At 45.3% G+C, this 19,864-nt stretch overlaps 1 protein-coding gene across 6 annotated transcripts in view; it reads right to left on the reverse strand.

Moving 5' to 3' along the window:
• Positions 1-19,864, reverse strand: part of LOC110519864 (receptor-type tyrosine-protein phosphatase delta) — a 275,027-nt gene that overhangs the window by 170,893 nt on the left and 84,270 nt on the right. For all 6 annotated transcript variants that reach the window (XR_016488744.1, XM_090209954.1, XM_090209953.1 and 3 more), the window contains exon 3: positions 18,572-18,718. Coding sequence is in view for 5 of the 6 variants with exons in the window: in XM_090209954.1 (XP_090066080.1) it covers positions 18,572-18,662 (91 nt within the window). In the remaining variant the exon portion in view is untranslated. The remainder of the gene's footprint in view (positions 1-18,571; positions 18,719-19,864) is intronic.

A 19,864-nucleotide genomic window follows, 5' to 3' on the forward strand; every position in this document is an offset into this window, starting at 1 on the left:
TACTCTCCAGGTAGAATACGCCAAGTAGCAGTTCAACAGTGACATCCAACATTTAACGATTCGATAACGCCTACAATATGAAAAAGAACAAAAACCTGCACACATTGCTTCCGCCAATTCTCCCGTCTGTCCAATCAGTGTACCACTTAGCGTTTGATGTAGCCTAGTTCCGTAACGCCTGAGGTTTGGTCCGTGTTGAATTAATCAGAGTTAATTTGTTAGAAACCCCCCCAAAAAAAGGGGGCATTAATTAATTAAATAACGAAATAGAGGCTTCTTTGTACACAAGCCATCGTTACTAACACACGGGTTAGCCGCTGGCTCCATCGCTTAATAGGTCAGACCTAGGCTTCCCTATTCAACGGAATGTTTTTCTTCCTTCAGCGCTAGTCAGGGCCAATTACTTTCGAGTGGGTGCACACGCTAAGCTAAAGCTAAGCTAACGCTAACCGGGCCCGTATTACTCACGGACGGGTGCACACGCTAAGCTAATGCTAAGCTAACGCTAAGTCATGTTGCATTAGTTTACGGATGGGAGCACTTGCAATGCTAATCGCTAATAGCTTCCTCCTGCTGCCTCTCAGGGCAGAAAGGGCTAGTTGAGCAGGCAGAGAACAGAACCCAGAGAGAATTTCACATCCCCGTGGCCTACATCACACTAGCTGTTATAGAGCTACAGTAGGCTTGCATCACAAATGATACCCTATGTCTTATGGGCCGTGGTCAAAAGTAGTGCACTATATAGGGAATAGGGTGCCATTTGGAATGACCCAACCTACTCGAATCCCCCTTGTGTTCATCATTAGCATTAATGGCTAATGAAGAAAAATCCCCTATTCAAGTATTCAAGTCATTGTGAGGTAATTGTATAAGAAGAGTTCTAGATCCATTGTTACTGCATTCCGAGGGAGAATCTCATGGGCTGCAGTTCACAGGTTCCCAAGCAGAACTAATATCTGTCAAAACAAGAGGTTATGTAGCTTAGACCTATATCATGTTTTCATGGTTTATCAGTGTAGTTGACTACTGGAGACTAATTCAGAGGGTTGGTCATGGTATACTAGTGTAGTTGGAGACTAATTCAGAGGGTTGGTCATGTCCTACTAGTGTAGTTGGAGACTAATTCAGAGGGTTGGTCATGGTATACTAGTGTAGTTGACTACTGGAGACTAATTCAGAGGGTTGGTCATGTCCTACTAGTGTAGTTGGAGACTAATTCAGAGGGTTGGTCATGTTCTACTAGTGTAGTTGGAGACTAATTCAGAGGGTTTATCATGTCCTACTAGTGTAGTTGGAGACTAATTCAGAGGGTTGGTCATGTTCTACTAGTGTAGTTGGAGACTAATTCAGAGGGTTGGTCATGGTATACTAGTGTAGTTGGAGACTAATTCAGAGGGTTGGTCATGTCCTACTAGTGTAGTTGGAGACTAATTCAGAGGGTTTATCATGTCCTACTAGTGTAGTTGACTGCTGGAGACGAATTCAGAGGGTTGGTCATGGTATACTAGTGTAGTTGGAGACTAATTCAGAGGGTTTATCATGTTCTACTAGTGTAGTTGACTACTGGAGACTAATTCAGAGGGTTGGTCATGGTATACTAGTGTAGTTGACTACTGGAGACTGATTCAGAGGGTTGGTCATGGTATACTAGTGTAGTTGGAGATTAATTCAGGGGGTTGGTCATGTCCTACTAGTGTAGTTAGAGACTAATTCAGAGGGATATCATCTCCTACTAGTGTAGTTGACTACTGGAGACTAATTTGGGGTGTTGGTCATGGTATACTAGTGTAGTTGGAGACTAATTCAGAGGGTTGGTCATGGTATACTAGTGTAGTTGGAGACTAATTCAGAGAGTTGGTCATGTCCTACTAGTGTAGGTGAATTTCACTGTGAGTTCTACTACACCTGTTGTATTCAGCATTTCACTGTAAGGTCTACTACACTTGTTGTATTCAGCATTTCACTGTAAGGTCTACTACACCTGTTGTATTCAGCATTTCACTGTAAGGTCTACTACACTTGTTGTATTCAGCATTTCACTGTAAGGTCTACTACACCTGTTGTATTCAGGTGACTAATAACATTTGATTATGTATTAGGATGGCAGATGTGTGAGAAGAGACTGTGAGGACAGGAGAGGCACAGCGAGGTCAACGTACAGCGTTTTGATTACATACAATCCTCAGATTACACTGTATGTGTGTGTGTGTGGGTGTGTCTGTGCATTTGTGTGCGCTTGTGTGTGTGTGCACGAGTGTGTCTGAGTGTGTGTGTGTGTGTGCACGGGTGTGTGCGATTACATGTGTCATGAGACAAGCTCCTTGCTATCCTACAGATGAGATTTGAATCACACAGAGTTGTTCCTTGTCGGGTCACATGATCAGGACAAACTGACCTCTGACCCTTCATCTCACAGTAGGAAAATAATCCTGCAGCAACAGGAAATGTGAAATATAAATGTATGTGGATTATAATAAATAGACAACAAAATGTGGAAAAAAGTAAAAAGGGGTGTGAATCCTTTTTTATTTCATTTTTCTTACGCCGCCTGGTACCAGGCGGTCTCTCGTCCGAACTAACCAGGCTCAACCCTGGACAGGCGTGTTCAGGGGGGGTGTATCCACAAGTGTATTTTTTTGTACCCCTGTTTTCTTCCTGAATTAGGTCCTTTGGCTCATCTCTGTAGCTCCTCAATGTGCTCGGGAGAGGCGAAGGTGGAGTCATGCGTCCTCTGAAACGTGACCCGCCTGGCCGGCTACTTCTTATCGCACTGCTCGCTTGACCCGGATGTCAGCCGCAACAACGCGTCGGAGGAAACACCGGTCGGTCGACTGATGTCCGGAGTCAGCTTGCAGGCGCCCGGCCCTGTCACAAGGATTCGCTAGAGCACGATGAGCCAAGGAAAGCCCCACCGGCCAAACCCTCCCCTAACCCGGATGGCACTGGGCCAAAGGTGCTCCGTCCTATGGGGCTCCCGGTCACAGACAGTTGTGGATTGAACTCCAGGCTGTAGTGTATTGTAGCTTCAACACTGCGGGTGGGAATACTTTCTGAAGGCACTGTGTTTATGAAGCATATATCAAATCAAATAAAATATTATTAGTCACGTGCGCCGAATACAACAGGTGTAGTAGACATCACAGTGAAATGCTGACTTACATAACCAATGCAGTTTTAAGAAAAACAAGAGTTAAGTAAAATATAGATACAAATAACACAGGGGGTACCGGTACCGAGTCAATTTGGAGGCTATATACAGGGTAGGGTTAGCATCCGCCAACTCCTGGACAGTCTGTGGTACAACGTGGCGTTGGTGGATGGAGCGAGACATGATGTTCCAGATGTGCTCAATTGGATTCAGGTCTGGGGAACGGGCGGGCCAGTCCATAGCATCAATGCCTTCCTCTTGCAGGAACAGCTGACACACTCCAGCCACATGAGGTCTAGCATTGTCTTACATTAGGAGGAACCCAGGGCCAACCGCACCAGCATATGGTCTCACAAGGGGTCTGAGGATCTCATCTCGGTACCTAATGGCAGTCAGGCTACCTCTGGCGAGCACATGGAGGGCTGTGCGGCCCCCCAAAGAAATGCCACCACACACCATGACTGATCCACCGCCAAACCGGTCATGCTGGAGGATGTTGCAGGCAGCAGAACGTTCTCCACGGCGTCTCCAGACTGTCACGTCTGTCACATGTGCTCAGTGTGAACCTGCTTTCATCTGTGAAGAGCACAGGGCGCCAGTGGCGAATTTGCCAATCTTGGTGTTCTCTGGCAAATGCCAAACGTCCTGCACGGTGTTGGGCTGTAAGCACAACCCCCACCTGTGGACGTCGGGCCCTCATACCACCCTCATGGAGTCTGTTTCTGACCGTTTGAGCAGACACATGCACATTTGTGGCCTGCTGGAGGTAATTTTGCAGGGCTCTGGCAGTGCTCCTCCTGCTCCTACTTGCACAAAGGCGGAGGTAGCGGTCCTGCTGCTGGGTTGTTGCCCTCCTACGGCCTCCTCCACGTCTCCTGATGTACTGGCCTGTCTCCTGGCAGCGCCTCCATGCTCTGGACACTACGCTGACAGACACAGCAAACCTTCTTGCAACATCTCGCATTGATGTGCCATCCTGGATGAGCTGCACTACCTGAGCCACTTGTGTGGGTTGTAGACTCCACTAGAGTGAAAGCACCGCCAGCATTCAAAAGGGACCAAAACATCAGCCAGGAAGCATAGGAACTGAGAAGTGGTCTGTGGTCACCACCTGCAGAACCACTCCTTTATTGGGGGTGTCTTGCTAATTGCCTATAATTTCCACCTGTTGTCTATTCCATTTGCACAACAGCATGTTCAATTTATTGTCAATCAGTGTTGCTTCCTAAGTGGACAGTTTGATTTCACAGAAGTGTGATTGACTGGAGTTACATTGTGTTGTTTAAGTGTTCACTTTATTTTTTTGAGCAGTGTATGTAAGCCTTACGAAGTTCTATAAAAGGTGTCATTAAGACTCGTTAGATATAATGTGTCCTTTCAGGTTCAATATGCTCTGTCAGATTTACAATTGGATGGGTCCTTCCACCAAATGATGACCTTTCTCTTCCCTTTGCTATGGTTAAGTGGAGATCTATTCTCTTTGCTATGGTTAAGTAGAGATCTATTCCCTTTGCTATGGTTAAGTAGAGATCTCTTCTCTTTGCTATGGTTAAGTAGAGATCTATTCCCTTTGCTATGGTTAAGTAGAGATCTATTCCCTTTGCTATGGTTAAGTAGAGATCTCTTCCCTTTGCTATGGTTAAGTAGAGATCTATTCCCTTTGCTATGGTTAAGTAGAGATCTATTCCCTTTGCTATGGTTAAGTAGAGATCATTTGCTATGGTTAAGTAGAGATCTCTTCCCTTTGCTATGGTTAAGTAGAGATCCTTTGCTATGGTTAAGTAGAGATCTCTTCCCTCTGCTATGGTTAAGTAGAGATCTATTCCCTTTGCTATGGTTAAGTAGAGATCTCTTCCCTTTGCTATGGTTAAGTAGAGATCATTTGCTATGGTTAAGTAGAGATCTATTCTCTTTGCTATGGTTAAGTAGAGATCCTCTGCTATGGTTAAGTAGAGATCTCTTCCCTTTGCTATGGTTAAGTAGAGATAATTTGCTATGGCTAAGTAGAGATCTCTTCTCTTTGCTATGGTTAAGTAGAGATCCTCTGCTATGGTTAAGTAGAGATCTATTCCCTTTGCTATGGTTAAGTAGAGATCTCTTCCCTCTGCTATGGTTAAGTAGAGATCTATTCCCTTTGCTATGGTTAAGTAGAGATCTCTTCTCTTTGCTATGGTTAAGTAGAGATCTATTGCCTCTGCTATGGTTAAGTAGAGATCTATTCCCTTTGCTATGGTTAAGTAGAGATCTCTTCTCTTTGCTATGGTTAAGTAGAGATCCTTTGCTATGGTTAAGTAGAGATCTCTTCCCTTTGCTATGGTTAAGTAGAGATCTCTTCTCTTTGCTATGGTTAAGTAGAGATATCTTCCCTCTGCTATGGTTAAGTAGAGATCTCTTCCCTTTGCTATGGTTAAGTAGATATCTCTTCCCTCTGCTATGGTTAAGTAGAGATCTATTCCCTTTGCTATGGTTAAGTAGAGATCTCTTCTCTTTGCTATGGTTAAGTAGAGATCTCTTCCCTCTGCTATGGTTAAGTAGAGATCTATTCCCTTTGCTATGGTTAAGTAGAGATCTCTTCCCTTTGCTATGGTTAAGTAGAGATCTATTCCCTTTGCTATGGTTAAGTAGAGATCTCTTCCCTCTGCTATGGTTAAGTAGAGATCTATTCCCTTTGCTATGGTTAAGTAGAGATCTCTTCCCTTTGCTATGGTTAAGTAGAGATCTATTCCCTTTGCTATGGTTAAGTAGAGATCTCTTCCCTTTGCTATGGTTAAGTAGAGATCTATTCCCTTTGCTATGGTTAAGTAGAGATCCTTTGCTATGGTTAAGTAGAGATCTCTTCCCTTTGCTATGGTTAAGTAGAGATCTATTCCCTTTGCTATGGTTAAGTAGAGATCCTTTGCTATGGTTAAGTAGAGATCTCTTCCTTTTGCTATGGTTAAGTAGAGATCCTTTGCTATGGTTAAGTGGAGATCTATTCTCTTTGCTATGGTTAAGTAGAGATCTCTTCCCTTTGCTATGGTTAAGTAGAGATCCTCTGCTATGGTTAAGTAGAGATCTCTTCCCTTTGCTATGGTTAAGTAGAGATCTCTTCCCTTTGCTATGGTTAAGTAGAGATCCTCTGCTATGGTTAAGTAGAGATCTCTTCCCTTTGCTATGGTTAAGTAGAGATCTATTCCCTTTGCTATGGTTAAGTAGAGATCTCTTCTCTTTGCTATGGTTAAGTAGAGATCTCTTCCCTTTGCTATGGTTAAGTAGAGATCTATTCCCTTTGCTATGGTTAAGTAGAGATCATTTGCTATGGTTAAGTAGAGATCTCTTCCCTTTGCTATGGTTAAGTAGAGATCTCTTCCCTTTGCTATGGTTAAGTAGAGATCTATTCCCTTTGCTATGGTTAAGTAGAGATCTCTTCCCTTTGCTATGGTTAAGTAGAGATCTCTTCCCTTTGCTATGGTTAAGTAGAGATCTCTTCCCTCTGCTATGGTTAAGTAGAGATCTCTTCCCTTTGCTATGGTTAAGTAGAGATCTCTTCCCTTTGCTATGGTTAAGTAGAGATCTATTCCATTTGCTATGGTTAAGTAGAGATCTATTCCCTTTGCTATGGTTAAGTAGAGATCTATTCCCTTTGCTATGGTTAAGTAGAGATCTCTTCCCTTTGCTATGGTTAAGTAGAGATCCTTTGCTATGGTTAAGTAGAGATCTCTTCCCTTTGCTATGGTTAAGTAGAGATCCTTTGCTATGGTTAAGTAGAGATCTATTCCCTTTGCTATGGTTAAGTAGAGATCTCTTCCCTTTGCTATGGTTAAGTAGAGATCATTTGCTATGGTTAAGTAGAGATCTCTTCCCTTTGCTATGGTTAAGTAGAGATCTCTTCCCTTTGCTATGGTTAAGTAGAGATCTCTTCCCTTTGCTATGGTTAAGTAGAGATCTATTCCCTTTGCTATGGTTAAGTAGAGATCTATTCCCTTTGCTATGGTTAAGTAGAGATCTCTTCCCTTTGCTATGGTTAAGTAGAGATCATTTGCTATGGTTAAGTAGAGATCTATTCCCTTTGCTATGGTTAAGTAGAGATCTCTTCCCTTTGCTATGGTTAAGTAGAGATCTATTCCCTTTGCTATGGTTAAGTAGAGATCTCTTCCCTTTGCTATGGTTAAGTAGAGATCTCTTCCATTTGCTATGGTTAAGTAGAGATCTCTTCCCTTTGCTATGGTTAAGTAGAGATCCTTTGCTATGGTTAAGTAGAGATCATTTGCTATGGTTAAGTAGAGATCTCTTCCCTTTGCTATGGTTAAGTAGAGATCTCTTCCCTTTGCTATGGTTAAGTAGAGATCCTTTGCTATGGTTAAGTAGAGATCTATTCCCTTTGCTATGGTTAAGTAGAGATCTATTCCCTTTGCTATGGTTAAGTAGAGATCATTTGCTATGGTTAAGTAGAGATCTCTTCCCTTTGCTATGGTTAAGTAGAGATCTCTTCCCTTTGCTATGGTTAAGTAGAGATCTCTTCCCTTTGCTATGGTTAAGTAGAGATCCTTTGCTATGGTTAAGTAGAGATCTCTTCCCTTTGCTATGGTTAAGTAGAGATCCTTTGCTATGGTTAAGTAGAGATCATTTGCTATGGTTAAGTAGAGATCTATTCCCTTTGCTATGGTTAAGTAGAGATCTATTCCCTGTGCTATGGTTAAGTAGAGATCCTTTGCTATGGTTAAGTAGAGATCATTTGCTATGGTTAAGTAGAGATCTATTCCCTTTGCTATGGTTAAGTAGAGATCTATTCCCTGTGCTATGGTTAAGTAGAGATCCTTTGCCTGGGTCCTTCCACCAAATGATGACCTTTCTCTTCCCTTTGCTATGGTTAAGTAGAGATCTATTCCCTTTGCTATGGTTAAGTAGAGATCTCTTCCCTTTGCTATGGTTAAGTAGAGATCTCTTCCCTTTGCTATGGTTAAGTAGAGATCTATTCCCTGTGCTATGGTTAAGTAGAGATCCTTTGCTATGGTTAAGTAGAGATCTATTCCCTTTGCTATGGTTAAGTAGAGATCTCTTCCCTTTGCTATGGTTAAGTAGAGATCTCTTCCCTTTGCTATGGTTAAGTAGAGATCTCTTCCCTCTGCTATGGTTAAGTAGAGATCTCTTCCCTTTGCTATGGTTAAGTAGAGATCTCTTCCCTTTGCTATGGTTAAGTAGAGATCTATTCCCTTTGCTATGGTTAAGTAGAGATCTATTCCCTTTGCTATGGTTAAGTAGAGATCTATTCCCTTTGCTATGGTTAAGTAGAGATCTCTTCCCTTTGCTATGGTTAAGTAGAGATCCTTTGCTATGGTTAAGTAGAGATCTCTTCCCTTTGCTATGGTTAAGTAGAGATCCTTTGCTATGGTTAAGTAGAGATCTATTCCCTTTGCTATGGTTAAGTAGAGATCTCTTCCCTTTGCTATGGTTAAGTAGAGATCATTTGCTATGGTTAAGTAGAGATCTCTTCCCTTTGCTATGGTTAAGTAGAGATCTCTTCCCTTTGCTATGGTTAAGTAGAGATCTCTTCCCTTTGCTATGGTTAAGTAGAGATCTATTCCCTTTGCTATGGTTAAGTAGAGATCTATTCCCTTTGCTATGGTTAAGTAGAGATCTCTTCCCTTTGCTATGGTTAAGTAGAGATCATTTGCTATGGTTAAGTAGAGATCTATTCCCTTTGCTATGGTTAAGTAGAGATCTCTTCCCTTTGCTATGGTTAAGTAGAGATCTATTCCCTTTGCTATGGTTAAGTAGAGATCTCTTCCCTTTGCTATGGTTAAGTAGAGATCTCTTCCATTTGCTATGGTTAAGTAGAGATCTCTTCCCTTTGCTATGGTTAAGTAGAGATCCTTTGCTATGGTTAAGTAGAGATCATTTGCTATGGTTAAGTAGAGATCTCTTCCCTTTGCTATGGTTAAGTAGAGATCTCTTCCCTTTGCTATGGTTAAGTAGAGATCCTTTGCTATGGTTAAGTAGAGATCTATTCCCTTTGCTATGGTTAAGTAGAGATCTATTCCCTTTGCTATGGTTAAGTAGAGATCATTTGCTATGGTTAAGTAGAGATCTCTTCCCTTTGCTATGGTTAAGTAGAGATCTCTTCCCTTTGCTATGGTTAAGTAGAGATCTCTTCCCTTTGCTATGGTTAAGTAGAGATCCTTTGCTATGGTTAAGTAGAGATCTATTCCCTTTGCTATGGTTAAGTAGAGATCTATTCCCTGTGCTATGGTTAAGTAGAGATCATTTGCTATGGTTAAGTAGAGATCTATTCCCTTTGCTATGGTTAAGTAGAGATCTATTCCCTGTGCTATGGTTAAGTAGAGATCCTTTGCTATGGTTAAGTAGAGATCATTTGCTATGGTTAAGTAGAGATCTATTCCCTTTGCTATGGTTAAGTAGAGATCTATTCCCTGTGCTATGGTTAAGTAGAGATCCTTTGCCTGGGTCCTTCCACCAAATGATGACCTTTCTCTTCCCTTTGCTATGGTTAAGTAGAGATCTATTCCCTTTGCTATGGTTAAGTAGAGATCTCTTCCCTTTGCTATGGTTAAGTAGAGATCTCTTCCCTTTGCTATGGTTAAGTAGAGATCTATTCCCTGTGCTATGGTTAAGTAGAGATCCTTTGCTATGGTTAAGTAGAGATCTATTCCCTTTGCTATGGTTAAGTAGAGATCCTTTGCTATGGTTAAGTAGAGATCTCTTCCCTTTGCTATGGTTAAGTAGAGATCCTGTGCTATGGTTAAGTAGAGATCTATTCCCTTTGCTATGGTTAAGTAGAGATCCTTTGCTATGGTTAAGTAGAGATCCTCTGCTATGGTTAAGTAGAGATCCTCTGCTATGGTTAAGTAGAGATCCTTTGCTATGGTTAAGTAGAGATCCTTTGCTATGGTTAAGTAGAGATCCTCTGCTATGGTTAAGTAGAGATCCTCTGCTATGGTTAAGTAGAGATCCTCTGCTATGGTTAAGTAGAGATCCTCTGCTATGGTTAAGTAGAGATCCTGTGCTATGGTTAAGTAGAGATCTATTCCCTTTGCTATGGTTAAGTAGAGATCCTTTGCTATGGTTAAGTAGAGATCTCTTCCCTTTGCTATGGTTAAGTAGAGATCCTGTGCTATGGTTAAGTAGAGGTCTATTCCCTCTGCTATGGTTAAGTAGAGATCTATTCCCTGTGCTATGGTTAAGTAGAGATCCTCTGCTATGGTTAAGTAGAGATCTATTCCCTGTGCTATGGTTAAGTAGAGATCCTCTGCTATGGTTAAGTAGAGATCCTCTGCTATGGTTAAGTAGAGATCCTCTGCTATGGTTAAGTAGAGATCCTCTGCTATGGTTAAGTAGAGATCCTGTGCTATGGTTAAGTAGAGATCTATTCCCTTTGCTATGGTTAAGTAGAGATCCTTTGCTATGGTTAAGTAGAGATCTCTTCCCTTTGCTATGGTTAAGTAGAGATCCTGTGCTATGGTTAAGTAGAGGTCTATTCCCTCTGCTATGGTTAAGTAGAGATCTATTCCCTGTGCTATGGTTAAGTAGAGATCCTCTGCTATGGTTAAGTAGAGATCTATTCCCTGTGCTATGGTTAAGTAGAGATCCTCTGCTATGGTTAAGTAGAGATCCTCTGCTATGGTTAAGTAGAGATCCTCTGCTATGGTTAAGTAGAGATCCTGTGCTATGGTTAAGTAGAGATCCTCTGCTATGGTTAAGTAGAGATCTATTCCCTGTGCTATGGTTAAGTAGAGATCCTCTGCTATGGTTAAGTAGAGATCCTTTGCTATGGTTAAGTAGAGATCCTGTGCTATGGTTAAGTAGAGATCCTCTGCTATGGTTAAGTAGAGCTGGTGCACCACTATGTGAAAAGCCTGTCAGATTAAATTAAGTGCCCTTTGATATAGACCACATAGAAAATTCAATAAATATTTGTAATGTGAATAAATCTAAAGTGACATGTGCCTCTGTGCCCGGTCTGTGACTTTCAAGGAAGATTTGAACCCACTTAAACCCCCCCCCCCAAAAAAAAAAATCTCTCCCAAGTTATCCACCATCATTGTGAAGCCCTACTTATCGTGTTACTTTGACAAAAAGTCATTTCTGAAGATGATGAGATTAGTGATTTTCATTTTATGAAGGTCAACCCTGTTTACTGAACTCTCCTTTTTAATATGATGAAAATATTCCTTTTAAAATATATATTTTTTTAATACATTTTTTACATCTAATAGTCAAATCAAAGCATAATTGCAGATGAGCTGGTTCTCGTCTCTTTGACTGTTTTCTGGTGTTTCTGGTGTTTTGTGGTGGAAAACTGAGAGAATAACAAGTCAACCCTGTTACCCATAGATAGACAGGCTAGAATAACAAGTCAACCCTGTTACCCATAGACAGACAGGCTAGAATAACAAGTCAACCCTGTTACCCATAGACAGACAGGCTAGAATAACAAGTCAACCCTGTTACCCATAGATAGACAGGCTAGAATAACAAGTCAACCCTGTTACCCATAGACAGACAGGCTAGAATAACAAGTCAACCCTGTTACCCATAGATAGACAGGCTAGAATAACAAGTCAACCCTGTTACCCATAGATAGACAGGCTAGAATAACACATCAACCCTGTTACCTATAGACAGACAGGCTAGAATAACAAGTCAACCCTGTTACCCATAGACAGACAGGCTAGAATAACAAGTCAACCCTGTTACCTATAGACAGACAGGCTAGAATAACAAGTCAACCCTGTTACCTATAGACAGACAGGCTAGAATAACAAGTCAACCCTGTTACTCATAGACAGACAGGCTAGATTAACAAGTCAACCCTGTTATCCATAGATAGACAGGCTAGAATAACAAGTCAACCCTGTTACCCATAGATAGACAGGCAAGAATAACAAGTCAACCCTGTTACCCATAGACAGACAGGCTAGAATAACAAGTCAACCCTGTTATCCATAGATAGACAGTGTCATGTTGTGTCTTGTCTCTGTCCTTTCCCTTCACCCTGTCTCCCTCTGCTGGTCGTTGTTAGGTTACCTTTTCTCCCCCGCTTTCTCCCAGCTGTTCCTTGTCTCCTCTAACTACCCATTCACCCCGTTTCCCACCTGTTCCCTTTTTCCCTCTGATTAGGTCCCTATATCTCTCTCTGTTTCTGTTCCTGTCCTTGTCGGATTCTTGTTTGTGTTTCATGCCTGAGCCAGACTATCGTCATGTTTGCTGTAACCTTGTCCTGTCCTGTCGGAATCTGCCGGTCTATCTGAGCCTACCTATGTTTGGTTATTAAAGAAGCTCAGTTTAAGTTAGTTCGCTTTTGGGTCCTCATTCACTCACCATAACAGAAGAATCCGACCAAGAATGGACCCAGCGACTTCGGATCCTCTCCACTCAGCCGTCGGGATCCAGGGAGCGATGCTAGGCAGACACGAGCAGGAAGTGTCTGCTGCTCGACATGCCGTTGAGACCCTGGCCACCCAAGTCTCCAACCTCACAGAACAGGTTCACCATCTCCGCCTCGATCCACCGGCCACTTCCAGGGCTTTCGAATCTCCGGAGCCCAGAATCAATAACCCGCCGTGTTACTCTGGGGAGCCCACTGAATGCCGCTCGTTCCTCACCCAGTGTGATATTGTGTTTTCTCTCCAGCCCAACACTTACTCCAGGAGCACTGCTCGTGTCGCCTACGTCATATCTCTCCTTATTGGACGGGCTCGTGAGTGGGGCACGGCAATCTGGGAGGCAAGGGCTGAGTGTACTAACCAGTATCAGGACTTTAAGGAGGAGATGATACGGGTTTTTGATCGATCTGTTTTTGGGGAGGAGGCTTCCAGGGCCCTGTCTTCCCTATGTCAAGGCAATCGATCCATAACAGACTACTCTATTGAGTTTCGCACTCTTGCTGTCTCCAGTGGCTGGAACGAGCCGGCCTTGCTCGCTCGTCTTCTGGAGGGTCTCCGCGCAGAGGTAAAGGATGAGATTCTCTCCCGGGAGGTTCCTTCCAGCGTGGATTCCTTGATTGAACTCGCTATTCGCATTGAGCGACGGGTTGATCTTCGTCACCGAGCTCGTGGAAAGGAGCTCGCGCTCTCCGTCGCCCCCCTCTCCGCATCACTACCATCTTCCTCTGCCGGCTCGGGTGCTGAGCCCATGCAGCTGGGAGGTATCCGCATCTCGACTAAGGAGAGGGAACGGAGAATCACCAACCGCCTCTGTCTCTATTGCGGTTCCGCTGGTCATTTTGTCACTTCATGTCCAGTAAAAGGCCAGAGCTCGTCAGTAAGCGGAGGGCTACTGGTGAGCGCTACTACTCCTGTCTCTCCTTCAAGATCCTGCACTACCTTGTCGGTCCATCTACGCTGGACCGGTTCGTCAGCTTCCTGCAGTGCCTTAATAGACTCTGGGGCGGAGGGCTGTTTTATGGACGAGACCTGGGCTCGGGAACATGACATTCCTCTCAGACAGTTAAAGGAGCCCACGGCCTTGTTCGCCCTGGATGGTAGTCCTCTCCCCAGGATTCAGCGTGAGACGCTACCTTTAACCCTCACTGTTTCTGGTAATCATAGTGAAACCATTTCTTTTTAAATTTTTCGTTCACCTTTTACACCTGTTGTTTTGGGCCATCCCTGGCTAGTTTGTCATAATCCTTCCATTAATTGGTCTAGTAATTCTATCCTCTCCTGGAACGTCTCTTGTCATGTGAAATGTTTAATGTCTGCTATCCCTCCTGTTTCCTCTGTCTCTTCTTCACAGGAGGAGCCTGGTGATTTGACAGGGGTGCCGGAGGAATATCACGATCTGCGCACGGTGTTCAGTCGGTCCAGGGCCACCTCTCTTCCTCCACACCGGTCGTATGATTGTAGTATTGATCTCCTTCCGGGAACCACCCCCCCCCGGGGTAGACTATACTCTCTGTCGGCTCCCGAACGTAAGGCTCTCGAAGATTATTTGTCTGTAGCTCTTGACGCCGGTACCATAGTCCCCTCCTCCTCTCCCGCCGGAGCGGGGTTTTTTTTTGTCAAGAAGAAGGACGGGTCTCTGCGCCCCTGCATAGATTATCGAGGGCTGAATGACATAACAGTGAAGAATCGTTATCCGCTTCCTCTTATGTCTTCAGCCTTCGAGATCCTGCAGGGAGCCAGGTTTTTCACTAAGTTGGACCTTCGTAACGCTTACCATCTCGTGCGCATCAGGGAGGGGGACGAGTGGAAGACGGCGTTTAACACTCCGTTAGGGCACTTTGAATACCGGGTTCTTCCTTTCGGCCTCGCTAACGCTCCAGCTGTCTTTCAGGCATTAGTCAATGATGTCCTGAGAGACATGCTGAACATCTTTGTTTTCGTTTACCTTGACGATATCCTGATTTTTTCACCGTCACTCCAGATTCATGTTCAGCACGTTCGACGTGTCCTCCAGCGCCTTTTAGAGAATTGTCTTTTTGTGAAGGCTGAGAAGTGCACTTTTCATGCCTCCTCCGTCACATTTCTCGGTTCTGTTATTTCCGCTGAAGGCATTAAGATGGATCCCGCTAAGGTCCAAGCTGTCATTGATTGGCCCGTCCCTAAGTCACGCGTCGAGCTGCAGCGCTTTCTCGGCTTCGCGAACTTCTATCGTCGTTTCATCCGTAATTTCGGTCAGGTGGCAGCTCCTCTCACAGCCCTTACTTCTGTCAAGACGTGCTTTAAGTGGTCCGTTTCCGCCCAGGGAGCTTTTGATCTCCTCAAGAATCGTTTTACATCCGCTCCTATCCTTGTTACACCTGACGTCTCTAGACAGTTCGTTGTCGAGGTTGACGCGTCAGAGGTGGGCGTGGGAGCCATTCTTTCTCAGCGCTCCCTCTCTGACGACAAGGTCCACCCATGCGCGTATTTTTCTCATCGCCTGTCGCCGTCGGAACGTAACTATGATGTGGGTAACCGCGAACTGCTCGCCATCCGGTTAGCCCTAGGCGAATGGCGACAGTGGTTGGAGGGGGCGACCGTTCCTTTTGTCGTTTGGACTGACCATAGGAACCTTGAGTACATCCGTTCTGCCAAACGACTTAATGCGCGTCAGGCGCGTTGGGCGCTGTTTTTCGCTCGTTTCGAGTTCGTGATTTCTTATCGTCCGGGCTCTAAGAACACCAAGCCTGATGCTTTGTCTCGTCTCTTCAGTTCTTCAGTAGCCTCCACTGACCCCGAGGGGATTCTCCCTGAGGGGCGTGTTGTCGGGTTGACTGTCTGGGGAATTGAGAGGCAGGTAAAACAAGCGCTCACTCACACTCCGTCGCCGCGCGCTTGTCCTAGGAACCTTCTTTTCGTTCCCGTTCCTACTCGTCTGGCCGTTCTTCAGTGGGCTCACTCTGCCAAGTTAGCCGGCCACCCTGGCGTTCGGGGTACGCTTGCTTCCATTCGCCAGCGTTTTTGGTGGCCCACCCGGGAGCATGACACGCGTCGTTTCGTGGCTGCTTGTTCGGTCTGCGCGCAGACTAAGTCCGGTAACTCTCCTCCTGCCGGCCGTCTCAGGCCGCTTCCTATTCCCTCTCGACCGTGGTCTCACATCGCCTTAGATTTTGTCACCGGACTGCCTTCGTCAGCGGGGAAGACTGTTATTCTTACGGTTGTCGATAGGTTCTCTAAGGCGGCTCATTTCATTCCCCTTGCTAAGCTTCCTTCCGCTAAAGAGACGGCACAAATCATCATCGAGAATGTTTTCAGAATTCATGGCCTTCCGTCAGACGTCGTTTCGGACAGAGGTCCGCAATTCACGTCTCAATTTTGGAGGGAGTTTTGCCGTTTGATTGGGGCTTCCGTCAGTCTCTCTTCCGGCTTTCACCCCCAGTCTAACGGTCAAGCAGAACGGGCCAATCAGACTATTGGTCGCATCTTACGCAGTCTTTCTTTTCGCAACCCTGCGTCTTGGTCAGAACAGCTCCCCTGGGCAGAATACGCCCACAACTCGCTTCCTTCGTCTGCGACCGGGCTATCTCCTTTTCAGAGTAGCCTCGGGTACCAGCCTCCGCTGTTCTCATCTCAGTTCGCCGAGTCCAGCGTCCCCTCCGCTCAGGCTTTTGTCCAACGTTGCGAGCGCACCTGGAAGAGGGTCAGGTCTGCACTTTGCCGTTATAGGGCGCAGACTGTGAGGGCTGCTAATAAGCGTAGAACTAAGAGTCCTAGATATTGTCGCGGTCAGAGAGTTTGGCTCTCCACTCAGAACCTTCCCCTTAAGACGGCTTCTCGCAAGTTGACCCCGCGGTTCATTGGTCCGTTCCGTATTTCTCGGGTCATTAATCCTGTCGCAGTTCGACTTCTTCTTCCGCGACACCTTCGTCGCGTCCACCCGGTCTTCCATGTCTCCTGTATTAAGCCCGTTCTTCGCGCCCCCGCTCGTCTTCCCCCCCCCCCCCCCCATCCTTGTCGAGGGCGCACCCATCTACAGGGTCCGCAGGATTTTGGACATGCGTCCTCGGGGCCGTGGTCACCAGTACCTTGTCGATTGGGAGGGGTACGGTCCTGAGGAGAGGAGTTGGGTTCCCTCTCGGGACGGGCTGGACCGTGCGCTGATCGAGGATTTCCTCCGTTGCCGCCAGGTTTCCTCCTCGAGTGCGCCAGGAGGCGCTCGGTGAGTGGGGGGGTACTGTCATGTTGTGTCTTGTCTCTGTCCTTTCCCTTCACCCTGTCTCCCTCTGCTGGTCGTTGTTAGGTTACCTTTTCTCCCCCGCTTTCTCCCAGCTGTTCCTTGTCTCCTCTAACTACCCATTCACCCCGTTTCCCACCTGTTCCCTTTTTCCCTCTGATTAGGTCCCTATATCTCTCTCTGTTTCTGTTCCTGTCCTTGTCGGATTCTTGTTTGTGTTTCATGCCTGAGCCAGACTATCGTCATGTTTGCTGTAACCTTGTCCTGTCCTGTCGGAATCTGCCGGTCTATCTGAGCCTACCTATGTTTGGTTATTAAAGAAGCTCAGTTTAAGTTAGTTCGCTTTTGGGTCCTCATTCACTCACCATAACAGACAGGCTAGAATAACAAGTCAACTCTGTTATCCATAGACAGACAGGCTAGAATAACAAGTCAACCCTGTTACCCATAGACAGACAGGCTAGAATAACAAGTCAACCCTGTTACCCATAGATAGACAGGCTAGAATAACAAGTCAACCCTGTTACACCATAGATAGACAGGCTAGAATAACAAGTCAACCCTGTTACACCATAGATAGACAGGCTAGAATAACAAGTCAACCCTGTTACCCATAGATAGACAGGCTAGAATAACAAGTCAACTCAATAGGTATTGGGATCTAGTATTTAACCTTTTGTGAAGTTTAGTCTCTCTCTCTCTCTCTCTCTCTCTCTCTCTCTCTCTCTCTCTCAAAAGATCAACATAGTTGGTGGATGTGACAACCTCCACCTTGTCAGTGATTTCTCCATGGAGCTGAGAAGCTAATGTCCGGCAATTCAATTCTATGCATTTTTCCATAGTTAATGCTGTGTTCTTTTGCTCAAACATAATAACAAAATCAATACTGTTAAATTCATTGTTTTGGGAATTTTCTCTCTCTCCTTTCCTCTCCTTCTCACTCCTCCCTTCCTCTCCTTCTCTCTCCTCCCTTCCCCTCCTCCCTTCCTCTCCTTCCCTCTCTCTTAGCCCTGGTCTCTCTCTCTCCTCCCTTCCCCTCCTCCCACTCTCTTAGCCTTGGTCTCTCTCTCTCTCTCTCTCCTCCCTTCCTCTCCTCCCTCTCTCTTAGTCCTGGTGTCTCTCTCGCTCTCTCTCTCCTCCATTCCTCTCCTTCCCTCTCTCTTAGCCCTGGTCTCTCTCTCCTCCCTTCCCCTCCTCCCTCTCTCTTAGCCCTGGTCTCTCTCTCACTCTCTCTCTCCTCCCTTCCTCTCCTTCCCTCTCCCTCTTTCGCTCTTACTTTGACCTGTGACCTCCATCATTAGAAGAGAGATAGAGAGAGACAGGGAGAGAGAGAGAGAGACAGGGAGAGAGAGAGAGACAGGGGAGAGAGAGAGACAGGGAGAGAGAGGGAGAGAGAGAGAGAGAGAGGGAGAGAGGGAGAGAGGGAGAGAGGGAGAGAGGGAGAGAGGGAGAGAGGGAGAGAAGGAGGAAGAGAGAGAGAGGGGGGGAGAGAGAGAGGGGGGAGAGAGAGAGAGAGAGAGAGACAGAGAGGGAGAGAGAGAGACAGAGAGGGAGAGAGACAGGGAGAGAGAGAGAGACAGGGGAGAGAGAGAGAGGGAGAGAGAGTGAGAGAGAGAGGGAGAGAAGGAGGAAGAGAGAGAGAGGGGGAGAGAGAGAGGGGGGGGAGAGAGAGAGAGAGAGAGAGAGAGAGAGAGAGACAGAGAGAGAGAGAGACAGGAGGTAATCATATCCATTCAGCATCACTCACTCAGGAGCTTGAAGCTGTACTACAATAGTGTGTGTGTGTATGTGTCCGTCTTTTGTGTGTGTGTGTGTGTGTCAACTCACAGTCTGCGTCAGCGAGGAGCAGGAAGCTGAGCAGCAGCAGGAAGTAGCCCGGCCTGGCAGATAGCATCATGGGATAAGTAGTAATCCACATGCCGTGACCTCACAGCCTCACTGGCCAATAGGAAGACAAGAAAGAGCCCTCACAACCTGGACAGAGAGAAAAATTATAAACATTACATTTATTTATTCATCATATTTTTCAGGTTCAAATCAGATTCACTGTTCCATTACTAATCAACCAGAGAGAGAGAGAGAGAGATAGAGAGAGAGAGAGAAATCAACGAATCGGCGCGGGCACTAGAAAACTCTGCAGCCTCACCCTACTAGAATCTGAAGTCAAATGTCTACTGTTTGCTGATGATCTGGTGCTTCTGTCACCAACCAAGGAGGGCCTACAGCAGCACCTAGATCTTATGCACAGATTCTGTCAGACCTGGGCCCTGACAGTAAATCTCAGAATGACCAAAATAATGGTGTTCCAAAAAAGGTCCAGTCACCAGGACCACAAATACAAATTCCATCTAGACACCGTTGCCTTAGAGCACACAAAAAACTATACATACCTTGGCCTAAACATCAGCGCCACAGGTAACTTCCACAAAGCTGTGAACGATCTGAGAGACAAGGCAAGAAGGGCATTCTATGCTATCAAAATGAACATAAAATTCAACATACCAATTAGGATCTGGCTAAAAATACTTGAATCAGTCATAGAGCCCATTGCCCTTTATGGTTGTGAGGTCTGGGGTCCGCTCACCAACCAATACTTCACAAAATGGGACAAACACCAAATTGAGACTCTGCACGCAGAATTCTGCAAAAATATCCTCTGTGTACAACGTAGAACACCAAATAATGCATGCAGAGCAGAATTAAGCCGATACCCACTAATTATCAAAATCCAGAAAAGAGCCGTTAAATTCTATAACCACCTAAAAGGAAGTGATTCCCAAACCTTCCATAACAAAGCCATCACCTACAGAGAGATGAACCTGGAGAAGAGTCCCCTAAACAAGCTGGTCCTGGGGCTCTTCACAAACACCAACACACCCTACAGAGCCCCAGGACAGCAGCACAATTAGACCCAAGCAAATCATGAGAAAACAAAAAGATAATTACTTGACACATTGGAAAGAATTAACAAAAAAACAGAGCAAACTATAATGCTATTTGGCCCTACACAGAGAGTACACAGTGGCAGAATACCTGTCCACTGTGACTGACCTACAATTAAGGAAAGCTTTGACTATGTACAGACTCAGTGAGCATAGCCTTGCTATTGAGAAAGGCCGC

Source organism: Oncorhynchus mykiss, chromosome 19 (genome assembly GCF_057628025.1).
Source record: "Oncorhynchus mykiss isolate SJ-2025 chromosome 19, ASM5762802v1, whole genome shotgun sequence".
In the NCBI taxonomy this organism is placed as follows: domain Eukaryota; kingdom Metazoa; phylum Chordata; class Actinopteri; order Salmoniformes; family Salmonidae; genus Oncorhynchus; species Oncorhynchus mykiss.